The sequence below is a fragment of the Monodelphis domestica genome, chromosome 3 (assembly GCF_027887165.1).
Source record: "Monodelphis domestica isolate mMonDom1 chromosome 3, mMonDom1.pri, whole genome shotgun sequence".
NCBI classification, from domain to species: domain Eukaryota; kingdom Metazoa; phylum Chordata; class Mammalia; order Didelphimorphia; family Didelphidae; genus Monodelphis; species Monodelphis domestica.
In genome coordinates, this window is record NC_077229.1 from 435,538,568 (window position 1) to 435,556,860 (window position 18,293).

The window sequence follows — 18,293 nt, forward strand, 5'->3', positions numbered from 1 at the left end:
AAGGAAGCACATGTGGGTCTTTCTTGGTTAGAAATTTTCACACCTTATCTCTAATATGTGAAAATCACTATTATCGAATACTTATTGACTCTTACAGATGGCTAGACTTGGAATAAAGCTTTTCCAGGGTATACAGTCAAAATATTAAGCAGTATAGTTTTATATGAGCACCACTTTTTTGTCATTTACTGACTCTTAGCAAATTTAATGAAATGTAACAAAAGTGATCCAAAAAATTTTGAATTTATATAATCTTGTTAGAGAATTGCTTTTGTTCCTTTTTATTAGTAGTTACTGGCTTATTCTAAATAAATATAAAATTTAGGACGAATTTTTGTGTTCTGTTGTTTATATAGGTGCCTTATGTTGATTTGGAGCATCAGGGAACCTATTGGTGTCATGTGTATAATGACCAAGACAATCAAGATAGCAAGAAAGTAGAAGTTTTCATAGGTGAGCAGTACTGTTTTTATAATTGCAATAATATTATCATAAAATTAGGCTCATCTGCACTTAAGCCAGAGTTCTTCAAAGTAGTTTCTTTTCCTTTAAATACAACTAGCTCATTGAATTCATTTTCACATAACCATATTTTAATTTTTGGAAGCAAAAACTTCAAAATTAATCATATATATCAACACAGACATTCAAATAAAAGGTCAGTTTTTCACCCAGGCCAGTTTTCTAATGTGTTATGTATGTGGAAGTTTTTTTTTTTAATTAACCCAAAGAGAATGAGGATGTACAACCAAACTTATTATCTTTCCCCCTTAAACCCTCCCCTCTTACAAACTTATTAACCTGTTTCTGTTGAAGTCACCACTTTCCTTCTAATGCCTCAAATTCATAATCTCACCATTATCCTGGACTCCTCACTCTTTCATTGCTCATTTCCAATCAGTTGCCCACTCTTAGAATTTCTACCTCTAAAACATCTCCAATTACTGACCTTTTCCTCTATTCACACAGCTACTACCCTAGGCTCTCATCAGTTCTCACCTAAAATGTTGCAGCAGTCTCCTGAGTAGTCCCCCTGTCTCAAGTCTATCCTTACTCCAGTCTGTCCTACATACTCCTGCCAAAGGGATTTTCCATAAGGACCAATTTGACCAGTTGACACCTTTACTCAGCTAACTCCAGCAGTTTCCTATTGCCTTTAGGATAACCTAGAAATACATCTGTTTAGCTCTTAAAGACCTGTACTATCTGAAAGGCCAGCCTGTCTTTTCAGTGTCGCTAGATGTGACTCCCTCTTCCACACTTACAGTCCAGCCAAACTGGTCACTCTCTATATTCCTCCTGCACAATATGATATTTCCTGCCTCCGTCCCTTTGCACTGACTTTTCTCCATTCCTGGAATGCACTCCCCATCCCTTCTCAAAAGTCCTTGTCTTCTTTTAAGATGCAACTCAGACAACATTCTGTGCATGAAGCACTTCCTGATTCCCCAAACTGCTAAGAGTCTGTAGCTCTCTCAGAGGGGAGAGAAGCCTCAAGGTAGGAAGATAGAGACAGGATAGAAGTTTTAGATACCACGAGGGGGATGACGGAGTCAAATTAGAGATATGAGGTGGCCAGAATGAGTCTTTATTAATTATCAATGAGCCACAGCCAAGCTCTGATCAAAGGACCCTTCCGAAGGCTTTTACCAGTCCAGAGATCCATTTTTAATACCACACAGGTCAGAGAGATGATAGAGAAAGATTAAAGATGGCTGCAAGGACAGCCATCAGCTAGCCTGAAAGAGAAGGAGAGAGAGTGAAGGCGGAGCTTGCTGGGCTACTTATACACTTTGCTACGTAGTACATAGGGATGACCCTCATTGGTTAATGACAAGGCATAGGTGTGGTTTCTCTTAACCAGGCGAGAACAAAGAAACTTGTTTTCCCGCCTATCCTGGGAGAAGCTGGGGTCAAGGGTCAGAGGCCTTCCCAGCCATGAGCAATACTGAGCATGCTCAAGACTGAGCATGCTCTCTTTTAAGGCAATCTGCACATACCAACTGTTCCCCTTGCCCATAGCTAGGGGTGGACTGCTGCAGAGTCCTCCCTTGCAAACTACCTTGTAATTAACTACTTTGTTTATATTTGTATTTTTCATTTAATTATCCTGTTGTGAATTTGTGTATGCACTTTATGTCTCTCCTAATGTAAGCTTATTGCATAGGATTCATATCAATCAACCAGTAAGTATTAACCATCTACTATGTGCCAGGAAACTAGGTGTCAAAGAGGACAGACAGATAGAACTAGACTCAGGAAAACCCGAGTTCAAATTTGGCCCCAGACACTTACTGTCTGTGTAATCCTGGGCAAGTTATTTAACCTCTTTATGCCTCAGTTTCCTCATCTCAAATGGGGTTAATAAAGCACCTACTCCCAGGTCATTGTGAGGATCAAATGAAATAATATTTGTAAAACATTTTACAAACCTTAAAGCACTACATAAATATTTTTTTTTCAATTACATGTAGAAACAATTTTTGACAATTTTTTGACCTTTCACTCTTCAGAATACACTGTTCTGGTTCTGCTCACTTCACTTTGCATCAGTTCATATGTCTTTCCAGGTATTTCTAAACTTATCCTGTTGTCATTTTTTATGACACAATAGTTTTCCATTATAGATTTATACCACAGATTTTTTTAGCCATTCCCCAATATCATTATTACTACTATACATCTAGCTGTTGTTTCATTCTTTGTACTTCTATTTCTAGCACATACCACAGAGCCGAATATATAGTTGGTACTCAAATTCTTATTGGTTGATTGCTTGATATGGGTCTTTTGGGTTTCATGTAACCCATCCTACTCAGGCAACTAATGATATACCTGATAAAGCCTTCGTGAGTAATTTTTAGATGAAGACATTGTAACCTAGTACTTCAGTTATAATATTTTCTATTTTTTGTCATTGATTGGATACCTGTTAAATTTGAAGAATTATTGCTTTTGTTATTGAAACCTAAGATTATCTTTAAGGTGTTGTGTTTTCTGAATATGACATATTTAGTTCAAAAGTACTGATGGAAAACCACTGAAAAGAATTAGAAACAATATAGATGTGTGTATTTGTATACATATTCCATATATATGTATGTATATAAGTATAGAGAATATCAAGTTTAGCATATGTATAGGTATAGAATCGAAATATATATTACATAAAGAAACTTTAAATTAAAGTACTATGATAAAAGAAAACTTTTTTATTTCAAAACATATGCTTTTATATTCCTGTCTTTACTATTTTCTACATATTCACAGAAAACACTAATTGTTGAAATTTGATATGTTGGTTTAACAAAACAATTTCTGTACTATTTATATTTTTGTGTATTTAATTCCTGCCCTTTTGTAAAAGCATGAATTACAATACATTCAAATTTGTTTTTTCTGAAACAAGGAAGAACAGATGAGGCAGTGGAATGCACTGAAGGTAGTATAATGCTCTGATCATGAAAGTAAATACCCTGCATGCTGATTACTTATGAGTGCAGTAACAGAAAAAAATACTAGCTAAAAGTAAAATAATCAAGTATCAAAATATTTTTATTAAAGAATGTTCTATATTTGTTTTGAATTCCTTTTGATTTTCAGGATTTCATAAACTATTAAAAACATTGTGACTCTGATATTATAGTACCACTCATGTACTGATTTTATCTTTAATCTATAATTTTCCTAAGTGAATGGTATAAGAGTTACAAGTGAACCTTAAAGTTTTTATACCATTGTTATTAAAAGACCCTAAGTGATGGAAGGATCTCTTTTCCTGAATATTTGTTTGGCTTCTTTCATTTCTTCCTTCTATGAAAATATGCCTCAGAAATGAAAATTTTTCTCAGATGTCATAATTAAAGTTTATGGTCATATGTTTATATATGTCTTGTTAGACAATATCAAATTTTATTTTAAGATGTAAAATTAAAAAATTTCCTAGTTAATTTTATAAGTAAAACCTTTTTTACTAATCTATAGTGTCACCTTTTCTCTTTTACCATTCGATTGTACGATTCTTTTGTACAATTCAAAAATAAAAGATTTTTTAAATCTCTGTATTAAACAAAAAAGTATTTGAGCAAATATTTTACTTCAATTGCAATAATTAAATTGAAAACTAAATGACTATTTTTAAGCATAGTACCATTTTGTTAGAAAAATATGGTTTAGTTCAGCAAGTATTTTTTTCAGTTCCTGCCTCTCAAATTTAGAGTTGTTGGGATCTATTAGGATATACTAAGAAAAGTATAATCACTTCTTTGTGTTTCTTGGATTTCCTACTAGCCTAACTCCTCTCCATAATATTTCTTATTGGAATGATTTCCCTTTTCCAAACCTAGTCATGATCATAGTTCTTTGGAATCTTAATGCTTTATACATATAGACTTTATGTCCTTGTCTGTCATCATTTTTGAACTGTAATTATCTAACTACTAAAAAGATCCTAAACTTAGTCATTAAATGCTTATTATTCAAGGAAGGGGCTTTCAAGTTACCGTGACCAGACTCTCTTATCAGAAAACATTTATTAATTGATGAATTGCATGATTACTAAAATTTACTAATGAATATAGTTGGTCTTCTAAAATTACTTTTAGCATGCTTAATAACAGTTTCAGAAACCTTCTCTCTGTGATGTAAAACTAGTGTCATTGTTTTCACTACAAGATGACCCATTTAAATAAGCATTTTGCTCTGCTTTCCTCTTGAGTCCTTTTTAGTACTATTTGGTCATTAGTCAATACTTATGCTCTGAATAAAAAGTAATCAATGAATGTAGAAAAAAAGAAAAATATTTATATGTAGATTTTTTCCATCTGGGATTTCATCCATGTGGGTATTCCCTCCAATGATAACCCATATTTCCCTTCTCATCCTGCGCTGTCCTTGTCCATGTTCTCCTATAAATTCCATAAAGAATAACTTTGCCAAAAGTTATTTTAAAAGTTCTGAGGATGGCATAATATGAAATTATACCCCAAATGTCAGTAGAAAAGTTGGATTCCGATTCTTCTCAAAATAAAGTTTGACTGAAAATAATTTTTTATAATTGGTAGTTGGAAATATTCTGAACAATAAATTATAGCTATAATTTACATTGTCATATTTGGTTTTACCCACAGAACATATGCTCTCTGTATTTCATATTACACATTTCATTAATTTCATTAAAGACTACTTGTCATTTGATTTTGGCCAAAATTAAATCATTTTTTTCAAATCATTTTTCTTGTCAAAAGATTACAAATTTAGAAGTAGAAGATATCTCTTGGGTCATCTGGTCTAACACTTTCATTTTACAAAGAGGGAAAACATTTCTAAGGGAGGTCATCACTTACCCAGGGTCCCACAACTAATGAATCTGAGATGAGATTTGGACCCTCTTCGTCTTACTCCAGAGTTAGTGAGTACTCTTTCTATGGTGTCATACTGACTTCTAATGAGTTGTGAGCCAGTAAAGAAACTTGCTTTTCCATTTTTTGACTGAGAAAAATGATGTGTTTAAAGTCAGAAGACCTGGATTCAGTTCCCAGCTCTTCTGTTTGTGAGCTGTGTGATCTTGGGCAGACCTACAAGAACCTCTGTGAGCCTCAGTTTCCTCATTCTATAAAATGAAAGTGTTTAATCATATGATCTCAAAGACCCCTTTTAGCTCTGTGTGTATGATCCTGTGATCTTCCTGGATCCACCCATCAAAATCTCTCATAAAAATGTTCTCTGTGAATGTATTTTTTTGCAATATTTGTCAAACATTACAAAAACTGTGAAGTTCAAAAAAAGAGCTATCATTGGTTAGAAACCACAATTGGCATCAACAGGAAGTGTTTCTTCTCCCCTTTTAAATATCTTAGTTGCCTCACTTTTAAATCCTTTGAAAGTTATATACTAAGGAGTATACAGATCCTTTCTTAGAACCTCCTTTCCTTGATTAGCCTTATTTCATGTAATACTGAAAAAATGACAATAAAGTTAACCTGATTTCTTTCATTTTATTATAGATGAATTAAATAATCTTGGGCATCCTGGTAAGTAGTATCATTACAAATCTATTAATCTCAACTATTTAAAGTGCTTCAGAAGTCTTTAAGTGTACAGCATAGATCCTTTTCTTTTATTAATCTCATATTAATTGACATCTTTTATCTTTACTTCACCTTCATTTCTAAATATTTCTTCTTTACCTAAAAAGACGTCCCTTTTAAGAAAGATTTTAAAAGAAAGTTTAGAAACACTATTCAGCAAAAAAACAAACGCATCAGCCATGTTACTGTGTAGAATTTTTTAAAGGAGGTTTCAACCCTGTGTGAAGCCCCCTCTACTAATACAGATGCAACTCAGTTAACTTGGTCTTAAAAAGTTGCCTGACCTGAGTTGACCTGCTACCAGGGAGGCTGTGGCCGGCAGAGCTCAGGAGTTCTCAGCTGCCATAGGCTAAGCTGGTCTAGTATCCACACTAATTTCAGCAGTTAATACAGTAAGCCCCTGGAAACAGGGAGCTATCAGTTGCCTAAGAAATTGGAGATAGGGGCAGCTGAGTGGCTCAGTGGATTGAGAGTCAGACTAGAGATTGGAGGTCCTGAGTTCAAATATGACCTCAGAAACTCCCCAGTTGTGTGACCCTGGGCAAGTCCCTTGACCCCCATTGCCTAGCCCTTACTGCTCTTCTGCCTTGGAAGCAATACATAGTATTGACTCTAAGACAGAAGGTAAGGGTTTTAAAAAAAAGAAGTTGGAGAACCAACCTAGGTTGGGAAAAAAATTAGATCAGCACACCCCCCCCTTGCTAAATAGAGTAGGATCAGACCCACAAGTAACCACTGTCAATGTCCTTCTTCCCTATTGGTGATAAGACAACCTAGTCTCAGGATAAAAGACTGGGGGAAATGGGGAAGAAAGTTGTCTGGATCACTGAGAGGTTGTTACTTGCCCATAATCACACAGCTAGTGGGCATTAGAGAAAAGATTTTAATCTGGGTCATTCTAACTCCAAGGCCAGCTTTCTTATCCATAGTATAATGTTACCTCCTAATATATATAACTTTCTTTTAATGTCAACTTATTAAAATAATTCTAAAATATCTAAGTGGCAGAAATTACTAAAAACATCTTAATATTAAGAATACCTTTATTAGTATTCAGCATCCTAGAACTGAAATGAAGGAACCTTTAGGTAGTCTATGTGTTCTCTTTATAGGATAAGATTTGTTATATTTAAAAAGGAGAGGTGGAAAGTACTGATACTTTAAGTGAAATAGATAACAAGATATAGTTTAGAGCATTGGGCTTGGCATCAGGAAGACCTGGTTCAAATCCCTAGCTGGGAAAGTCATTTAACTTTTCTAATCCTCAGTTTCATCTATAAAATAAAGTGGTTTGGATTCAATTGACTCCCAACCCCATTCCAGCTCCAAATCTATGATCCCATCCATGAACCCTTATTTTAATAACAACAATAATAGCAAGAGTTTAAAGAGGTGCTTTAATGTTTGCAGATCTCTTTAGATAAATTACCTCATCTGATCCTTATAACAACTCTGCCAAGTATGTGCTATTATTATCCCCATTTTACAGATGAGGAATTTGAAACAGAGAGATTTTGTGATCTGCCCAAATTTATACAGCCAGTAGTAAGTGGCTGAGGCAAAAGCTCAAGTCTTTCTGCCTCCTAGTCCAGTGTTTTCTCCAAGATACTGCCAAAAGAAAATAACACAGCTAGGAAATATCTGAAGTCAATTTTGAACCCAGGACCACCCGACTCTAATCCTGGCTCTGTATCCACTTAGCCTACAAGATGCCCCATGATAGTAATTTAAGCACTTATCAAGGATGTTCTTTAGTAACAAAAGAGGCAGGCTTGTTGCACCTGATATTAGATAGCAGACCAAATCTTTATGTTGTTACATAATTGAAAAGTGTTGAGACTACAGAATTCCTTTGTGCTTATTGTTATTAGAGCAAAATGAAGCTTTAAAAATTGTCCTCCAATAAGGTGTTTTTAATGTATGTTTTAGAGATTGATAGATTCTATCATGGTTGTGATAGAACAAAATTTAAATGGAAAGAAGATTCTCTATAAATGATATGTTCTTACAGATGATCCTATTTGAAAACATTTTAGTAATTGAATCAAGCTCCAGAAGATTGCAGAGCCTCTCAAATGAAATTTGCAGGGACCAAAAAATTTCACCTATCATGCATAAAATTAAAATAGTAGATGAATGACATGTATTAATTTGATACACATTGAGTTCATTCTCCAGTACATATAATATGTTTAGGTTCTACAGTTGGAACAGTGATTTGGATCCAGAATTAGATGAGTAGGCTTAATTGCATTTAAAAGATTACACATTTTTTAGTTTTCCCCAACTCCTCAAAAACTAGAATTGCCCAAAGGGAAGCTAATGACTCCATAAGATATCAAGAAATAAACAAAATTCAGAAGTTTGAAAAAGCAGAAGAAATGTGAGAAATCTCATAAGAAGAACAATTGATCTGGAAAACATATTGAAGAGAACACTTAAGTATCATTGGAGGGAACAGTCTATGGATTGAGAGCCATGCCCAGTAGGTCCTGGGGTCAAATACTTCCTCACATACTTCCTAACTGTGTGACACTGGGCAAGTCATTTAACCCTAATTGCCTAACTAACCCTCTTCTGCCTTGGAACCAATATTTGGTATTTATTCTAGGCCAGAAGGTAAAGGTTAAAAAAAAAAGTATCATTGGACATTCTGAAAGTCATGAACAACAAGAACAAGAGCCTAGCATCATGTTTCAAGAAACCATCATGTATTCCCAGATATCTTACAACCAAAGAGCAAAGTAATTTTGGGTAATCTATGTGTGAAAAATTCTCCCACATAAATGGGCTGACAAGGAGAATCAAAGGAGGCATATAGAAGAGTGAGTGAAACTTGAACAATCTGATCTGGTTTAAAGAGGGAAGAATGTGCATACACACAGTGCTCAACAAAGAAGTCAAAGGAAAAGGAGTTAAAGTAAAGAAGGAGAATAAGAGGTAGGGTTGATTAAAGAGGTAGTAGTCAGAAGCAAAACAGACTTTTAATGGGAGGACTGAGAAAAAAAGAATGAAAAGTTTAAGAGAATTGAATGAAAGGAAATATATAGCAACAATAACTGTGAATGTGAAGAGGATTAACTCATCCATATAATGGAAGAAGATTACAAAATGGACTAGAAATGAGAATCCAGTAATATGTTGTTTACAAGAAATGCACTTGAAATAGAAAGATACACACAGTTTAAGTAAGGGGCCTAAGCAAAAATAGGTCTAATTAAAAGAGATAAATAGGGAAAATACACTTTGCTAAAAGGTGCCATAGGCAATGAGTTAAAATCAATATTAAACATACTTAAAAAACAGAGCATCTAAATTCTTAAAAGTTAAATGAGGTACAGAAGGAAATAGTAAAACAAAAAAAAATGGGGCACCTCAATTTACCCCTCTCAGACCTAAATAAATCTAACCATAAATAAGAATATTTTAGGAAATAGATTTTTTAGGAAAACTGTTAGACCTCTATAGAATATTGAATGGGAATAGAAAGGAATGTACCTATTTTTTTGCATGATACTATCATAAGAATTGACCATGTATTAGAGTATAAAAATTTTACAAACAAATGCAGAAAAGTAAAATTATTAATTGGATCTCTTCCTGACCACAGTGCATAACAATTGCACTCATTAAGGGACCTTTGAAACATAAACTAAATATTAATTGGGAACTAACAATCCTATAGAATAGATGGGTAAAAAATTAAATCACAGTAATTTATTTAAGATAATGATAACATGCCAAAATTTGTACAATGCAACCAATGTAGAAGTTAGGGAAAACTCTTTCTCTAAATTCTTACATTAGTAAAAGGGAGAAAGAGCAAAGTCAATGAGCTGGACACACAACTAAAGCTGAAAAAATCAACAAATTTAAGATCCTCAATTAAAGAAAAAAGTTCCAAAAATCAAAGAAATTTAGAAAATTGAAAGAGGGGTAACTTTGCCTCAGGGGATAGACCTGGGGAAGGGAAGTCTTGGTTTTAAATCTGACCTCACATCTTTCCTCACTGTGTGACCCTGGACAAGTCTCTTGACCCCATTTACCTAGCCTTTACCACTCTTCTGCCTATGGAGGGCTTGTCGTGCCCTTCTAGGGCAGCTCTCCAGCCACTGACCCTCACCTGACACCCAGCTCTCACTTGTGGCTCCCAGTAGCTGCTAGCATGCAGCAGCGGCCACACCCTGAGCAACGGCTTCGACAGGCCAGCTAAACCTTGTGAGGGTAGCCATCGGGTCGACGTCGACCCCTGGTGAACTAAGGCTTTGCTCACCCAGCATGTGAAGACTGCTTCGGTGGAACAGGAGGAAAAAAGAATAAGAAGGTTCAACAGCTGAGATGGCGACACAGCAAAGCACTGTGGAGTGCTTAGGACGTGTTGGAGTACAAAGGACAACACGGCCATCCAATGCAGCTGAGGAAGTCTCCAGGTGTAATGACTTTTCGTGCCACTGGACCCAGGCTTCCAACGCCGAGAGAGTGGGACTGTCTCTGTTCATTGACTTTTCCACTTAAATCTTCATGCACAGGTGTCTTTGTGCACAAAAACGCACAAAGACACTCGTCATCCTCGGTTCGAGAGACAACCAACAAACAACAGCCTTGGAACTAATGCTTAATATGGATTCTTTTATTTTTAAACCCTTACCTTCCTTCTTAAGATCAATAATGTGTCCTGGTTCCAAGGCAGAAGAGCAATGAGGGCTAAGCAATTGGGGTCAATCTCTGGACATGACTCTCAATTCACTGAGCTGTCTACCTGCCCCACTTAAGTATAGATTCTGAGACAGAAGGTAAGGTGTTTTTTTTTTTTTAAGGAAGAAAATTGAAAGAAAGATAAAAAACATTGAATTAATAAATAAAACTAGACACTTTTTTAAAAGAAAAAACAATAGATAAAGCAAAACTAATTAAATTTTTTTAATTCAAAGATATTTTATTTTCCTAATTACATGCAATAATAATTTACAACATACATCTTCCAAAATTACAAGATCCAAGCCTTTGCCCTTTTCCCTCCCCTGTCTTGGAGATGGTAAGTAATTTGATCTGAGCCATACATGTATAATCATGCAGATCATACTTCCATATTGGTTATTGTTGTAAGAACAAAAGGTAACTCATTCAAAATCAAAACCCCAAAATAAAACCATAAATAAATTGATATGAAAGATAGTATGCTTTGATCTACATTCAATTCCAGCAGTTCTTTCTCTGTCAGTGGATAGCATTCCTATCATAAGTCCATTTGAATTGTTCCAGACTATTGCATTGCTGAGAGTAGCCAAGTCTTTCACAGTTGATCATTGTACAATATTGCTCTTAATGTGTACAATATTCTTCCAGTTCTCTTTATTTCGTTCTGTGCCAGCTCATGTAGATATTTCCAGCTTTTTCTGTAATCATCTTGTTCATCATTTCTTATAGCTCAGTAGCACTTGTGATGGAGGCTGGCACATAAGAAAAGTGCCAGGCTGAAGAGAGTGTGGATCTGATCTCCTCATTGGGGGAGGGGCCCCAGGAAGCTGGAATCTTGAGGAGCAGAAAGTTCCCTCTGAAGAGCAGTTGGTCTCGGTTTGGAGAAGCTAGAGAGAGAGGGATGAATAAAATTTTCTCCTGAGGGTTACCCAACTTTTTCCTGCTTGTGACTGAAAATTCTTCCCCCCAACATTTCCCAATTAAAAAGACTATTGAAGAGAAAACTGAGAAAGGCATTTTGAATCTCTGTCAGACTTTACCTCAGCTCCTGTTGTCCTGGGTCTGAACTGTGGCCAAGGGGCCAAATCCAGGGTCAGTCAATTTGACTATCTCTCAAGGGGTTCAGGCTCCCAAAGCCTGAGTTCCCCCCAAAGTCAAGGAGGGAGGAAAAAGATTTAGATAGAGACAGGGATCCCCTTTTTTTCCACTATCCTTTCCCATTCTTTCCCTGCCATCCATTCCTTTATATTACCCTGATTGAGTTAATTGACATTAAAGTATCTTTTCCCCAATCTTTGAATCAAGGGAAGACATCTTCTTAAGAAGAAATATTTAAGTCTCTAGTAGTGGAGGGGGTACAAGAGGGACAAGAGTAAATCTGGGAGAGCAGTCCTATCTAAGAAGTAAAGGGGTGAAGGGGGAAAATCTTCAAACCCCCTCTCCTCTCTCTGAGCCAACCCAAAACATCAGCTGTCTCTCTCCTAAGTCCTTTTTCCTTTACCACACCCCAAACCTTTTCTCCGTTACACACTCCATCATCAGCATACACCACAATTTGTTCAGCTATTCCTCAATTGATAGACATCTCCTCAATTTACAATTCTTTGCCACAACAAAAGGAGCAGCTATAAATATTTTTGTACAATTAGGTTTATTTTTTTCTGATCTCTTTGGTCGCCAGATCCAGTAGTGGCATTACAGAGTCAGATATGATCCGTTTTATGGCCCTTTGGCATAGTTCCAAATTGCCCTCCACAATGGTTGAATCAATTCACATCCCCTCCAACATTTATCACTTTCATTTACTGTCATGTTGGTCAATCTGTTAGGTGTAAGATAACACCTCAACATTGTTTTAATTTGTATTTGTCTAATCAAGTGTAATTTAGAACATTTTTTTCATATGGTTATAAATAGTTTTGATTTCTTCATCTGAAAATTGCTTTTTTGCATCTTTTCACCATTTGTAAATTGGGAAATCGCTTGTATTATACATTTGACTTAGTTTTCTATAGATTTGAGAAATTAGACCTTTATCAGCTAAATTTGCTAAAAACTTTTCCCCAGTTTATTGTTTCCCTTCTAATCCTGGTTATATTGGTTTTGTAACTAATTTCATTTTTATAAAGAAAACTAAATTGCTAGTCTCAAAAAAAAGGTGAATTTATAAAGTGTTTTTTAAAATGAAAGCAATTATTAGTAACTTTTAACCATTTATGTGCCAATAAAACTCATTATAAATGAAATGTATATTTTCAAAAATATAAATTACCCCAATTAACAAAACAAGAAATTAAATACTTAAATAACTATCTTAGAAAAATAAATTAAACAAGCCAAAAATGTACTCCCAAATTTACAAACTTAGAACTAGATATATTTATAAGTGAATTCTACTAAACGTTTAAAGAATAATTCCAATACTATATTGACTTTGAAAAAATATTTAGGGATAGGGTCTTTACCACATTCTTTTGATGACACAAATTCTAGAAAGCAATTTGAAACTATGCCCAAATAACTATTAAACTGTATGCCACCTTTGATCCAGAGATTACAACTATTAGGTCTGTATCCTCAAGGAGATAAAAGTGAGTGAAAAGACCAATAGGTACAAAATTAGAGTAGCTCTTTTTGTAGTAGTAAGGATTTGGAAACAGAATGCCCTTCAATTGGGGAATGGTTAAGCAAATGATGGCATATAAATTTCATGGAATGCTATTGTACTACTTAAAGAAATAATTGAGGAGATGGTTTAAGCAAAACCTGAGAAGACTTGTATGAACCAATGTGAATTGAACTGAACCCAAACAGTTTGCACAATGACAATATTTTAAAGTAATTCAGAAAGTCTTAGAAATTCTGATCATCACAATGACCAATTTCAGTGTCAGATGAATTATGAAATATGCTCTTCACCTCCAGAGAGACAAGTGTTGGACCTAGAATGCATGTTGAAGTCTGTTTTCTTTTCTATTTGTAATGGACTTCATCTTTCTAGCCACCTTCTTGGATGAGGGAGAGGAAAGAGGAGGAAGAGAATTTGGAACTGAATGTAACAAATTTGAATTAAAAACAAAAAACAAAAACAAAAACATAGGTACCTGGAACTCCGAGAGTAGTTAGGGTTTGATCTGATCTTTGGAGGGAAATTAGGGAAACTTAAAGAGGATGTGGAGAAGCAGAGTATTCCAGTTGTAAAGACAGCTTGTATAGAGAAATGAGAGATAGAATATATGTCCTATGTAAAGAAGGAACAGGAAATAAGCCTATGTGGCATAGTGCATTGTGGGGAATAAAATATAAAATGACTGGAACAGTAGATTATGAAGAGCTCTAAATGCCAAATAAAAGGGTATTCCTAGAGGCAGTAGAGATCCACTGGAATTCATTGAGTAGGGATTGACACAATCAGACCTACACTTTAAAAGAATCACTTTCTCAGCTGAGTAGAGAATTGATTGGAATGAGAAGATATTAGCCTCTGAAATCTGTTAGAAAGCTATTATAAATTGAAACAAGATAGAGCAGGGGTTTCTTAACCTTTTCTGTGCTGTGGACATCTTAGATAATCTGGCAAAGCCTATAATACCTTCTTATAATATGTTTTAATGAGCAAAATACTAGATTTTAGTTAAATGTCAGTGAAAATAAAGATATAATTTTTCCTATACAAATTCATGGACTGCCTGAAATCAGGGGAATGAGAAGCTGTTTACTCCAGGATAAGAATCCCTTGTTAGAGGGTAAAGAAAAGAGGGTCATACTATCATATATGCATGACCAGAAAAGGAGATGGACCACATCCACTCTTTTAGCAAAATTGAAGGATACACATACCCCACTAGCTTGGTTCCCATGTGTCATTTCAAGCAACATATATATGAGATTATTGAGCCATGAAAGTATACTAGAAAATGTTTTAAGGGAATGTAAACATTTTTTGACATTGGAAATATAAATATGATAGTGTGGCATAGTAGAAATAGCACTGATTTGTAGTCATAGGGCCTGGATGTGAATCCCAATTCTGTATTCCCTGTGTAATCTTGGGCAAGTCACTAAATATTTCTTGCCCTCATTTTCCTTGCCTTTAAAATGAAGAGTTTGAACTGAATTTCCTCTGAGGTTCTTTTTAACTCTCGATCTATAATCCTATGACTAGGGAGGTCTGGGGAAAGACAAGTATTTCATGGAGACTTTCTGTGTATTAGGAAAATCTTTAAGAAAGCTAAAAGACCTAGATCCAGGGGCTCAATTGGGTGATTATCAGGGAAGTCTACTAGCAAGATTCAGGCAGCCAGCTGCTGGTTTTAAAGTTAAATACAGGACTCTAGGCCCTGAAATAAGTTAGCAAGGAAGAGATTCAGGCCCAGGGACAAGAGCTTTATTCCTATAACGAGGGGACATAATCAGAAGGAGGCCAACAACGAGGCTTCTAAAGCTATATGTCATTATGTTTCCTTTGCCTACAGTTTGAATTGGTCCTAAAGCTTGAGATAGAGCTTTATATGTATAAAGTCCCTTTGGAGTTTTTTAGAAAGATGCAAGGGCAGAAGATTTTGTTGGGATTTACATAGTTACTGAGGATAACAAAGGAATATCTCTAGATAAAGAAATGAAATAATTAATAAAGTATTAAAGATGAAGCAGGGTAAGTAGTAATCAAGTGGGCAGTATTCATGACATCATGGGAATCCCCTCCCCAAGCATGGCTGACTAGGAAGGAATATCCCTCTTCCCAAAAGAATACTATGCCATAAATTAGTCTGTGAGTATTTTTTCAGCCCTATGAAAAATGTTCTAGTTCATAATCACTTTGTCTTTTTTTTAACAGACATTAAAGACGAATCAACTGACCGGCCTTTTGGTGAGTAAAGCTTTTATATATGTACACACACACAAACATATATATATATATATATATATATATATATATATATATATACATACACACATCCTATTATGTTTATTTTTATGTTTTAAAATACATTTTATAATTTATAATATATTTAAATATGTGTATGTGTATTTTTTTGTATATAAATGTGTGTATGTTGTATTTAGCCCTCTGTTTTATAAATCCATACTTAAGTGGATTGATCTAATTGTTGTTTCCTCCTGCAGTGGAGTAGATCACGGTCCATCTATGCTTTCTTTCCTGTTGGGAGTCAGGGATGGGAAGAATGCTAGAGATCACCTTCCAGAACTTTAACATGTGATCACAAGTCAGCCCTTTAGCTTTCCCATCTCCTATCCTTCATTCTTGCTGCATGATTGACCCGACTCAATTTCCAAGCATTTAACTCCCGAGTGATAATTTTGAGATATTTCTTGTATACAGGTCATCATTAGCAATATACCGTCACCTTTGTTTGCCCACAACATCTCCCCATTGCCATTTGGCTCACCTGTAGTTGATCAGAGTGGTGATACTTCATGATTCACATGTAACAATACCAGAACATTACTAGCATTAAGGAAATTAATTTTTGTTTAAAGGCATAGCTTAAGATTGCTAAAATCATTGTGCAGTTTCCCAGATACAATGTAGTACATTCTCTTCTTTCTATTCTGGGATCTGAGACATTTGTGATGACAGATTAGCTTTATAAACTGTTCTTTCAGCTGCATGTCATACTGAACAAGAGATATTCTTTACTCTCTTGTTTCTTTTTGTGTAGCTCATTAAGCCAAACTTTCTTGGGTTACAGTAGATTTCATTTAGTAAACTATGTCAAAGGTAGTGCAATGAACTAAAAAAGAAAAAAAAATGTAGGAGTAATAATAAATATTTAAATTGGGAAGCTACTTTTATTATAGTGAAAATAATTTCGGCCAAAGTTGGTTCATTTTGTGTTTAAAGAAGTTTTTATGTGACCTAATTAGGATACTTATAAACTCTTTTTTATCTTTGCATCAGAGGCAAATTTTTAGCATATCTAACAAGGTTTTAGCTTTGACTTCACTCCTCTTGAGATTTTTAAACATGACTAGTGTGTCTTAGGAACACATTGTATCTAACACTGACTAACCTCTGCTATATACTTACTTGATTTCTTAAATGTTGAATTCTATTGGCACCCAAAAAACCACCTAACTCTTTTTGTAATGATAAAAACAAATAAATATGCAGCTGGAAAAAATTGACTTGTATAGCTAGAGTTCAAATAAAGTAAAGTAAAATGCTGTTAGAATATTGTTAAGGGATAAGGCTTATAGTCTACATATAATAGAGAAATACATTATGCATTTCTAAGGATGCAGAGGGACCCACCTGTTTCTTCTTGCAGGTAGCATTAGACTGACTCTCTTGGGTGATGGTAGATCTTTTCCTCCCTTTATCCCCTGTTCCTGGCACAGGGCCTAATATATAACAGATATTTAATATGTGTTTGTTGAGTTGAATTGTATTGATTATATTGACTAACTATTAGATAAGGGATGAGGTCATTCTTAAAAAGCATTGAATCATATGATGAAATTATAGATCCCTGATGTCTTTATTTTATAAATGTGGTATAAATGTCCTGTCTGTATGTAAAATTTCACCAAAAAAGGAATAGTAGATTGGTTAACATTTAGCTGAAGCTGAGAGTATTAAATGGCAAAAAATTTGGGGTCTTTTAAATGCAAAATAGTTTTCCCCTGCCTAACTTTAAATGGTCATTTTTGTAGGTATTCATTTTTTTTAATTTTCCCACAATTCATGTGATTTTCAATTCAAAAGAAAAGGGAAGAAAAATTTCAAGATTTTTCTATAAAATTAGTCATCTTAACTATTGAGTTGATAAATATGATATGTCTGTCAAATTGGAAACCAAATCAATATCTTGATCACATATCTATTTTTAAATAAATGCAACAGTTTTGTGAAAGTACTTTTAATTATTTTAAATAAACTACTTAGCAACACTATTATGGGTCATCAAATCCTGACAGCTGTGCTAAACAGTGGCATTTAAGGGTATCAGCACAGTAGTGTAGCTTATCAAGTCCTTGTTTTAGTTATGTCTGACTCTTTGTGATCTCATTTGGGATTTTCTTGGCAAAGATCCTCTAGTAGTTTGCCATTTTCTTATCTAGCTCCTTTTACAGATGAGGAAACTAAGGCAAACAGAGTTAGATTAAATGTTCAGGATCACACAGCTAGTAAGTTATCTGAGGAGAGATTTGAACTCAGGAAGATGATTCTTCCTAACTCCAGCCCCAGTGCTCTATCCACCATATCTACCTAGCTGCCCCTCCTAGCGGTTATCCATGCAATTACTATCTTACCTTTTCTGCTTTTCATTACTCTCTGCTACCATTCTTCCTCTTCTCATTGCTATTACAGCCACTTGCCCCTTGAGCCTCTTTCTCATACCTGAACAGCATAAATATATTGAAACATAGATTTATTCAGAGTGTTTTTTTTATGTTTTTAACTGTGTCATCATTAGACATGGCCCAATACTCTCATAATTCCTCTACTCTGTATCTCCTTGGTCTAGCACAGCAATTAAA

General features: G+C 34.9%; 1 protein-coding gene across 2 annotated transcripts in view; it reads left to right on the forward strand.

Moving 5' to 3' along the window:
* MALT1 (MALT1 paracaspase) overlaps positions 1 to 18,293 on the forward strand; it is an 88,315-nt gene that overhangs the window by 38,106 nt on the left and 31,916 nt on the right. The window contains exons 6-9 of one of the 2 annotated variants that reach the window (XM_056824493.1): positions 357 to 453; positions 3,410 to 3,442; positions 6,006 to 6,032; positions 15,625 to 15,657. In XM_056824493.1, the coding sequence (XP_056680471.1) occupies positions 357 to 453; positions 3,410 to 3,442; positions 6,006 to 6,032; positions 15,625 to 15,657 (190 nt within the window). The remainder of the gene's footprint in view (positions 1 to 356; positions 454 to 3,409; positions 3,443 to 6,005; positions 6,033 to 15,624; positions 15,658 to 18,293) is intronic. The other variant, XM_056824494.1, reaches the window with a different exon arrangement.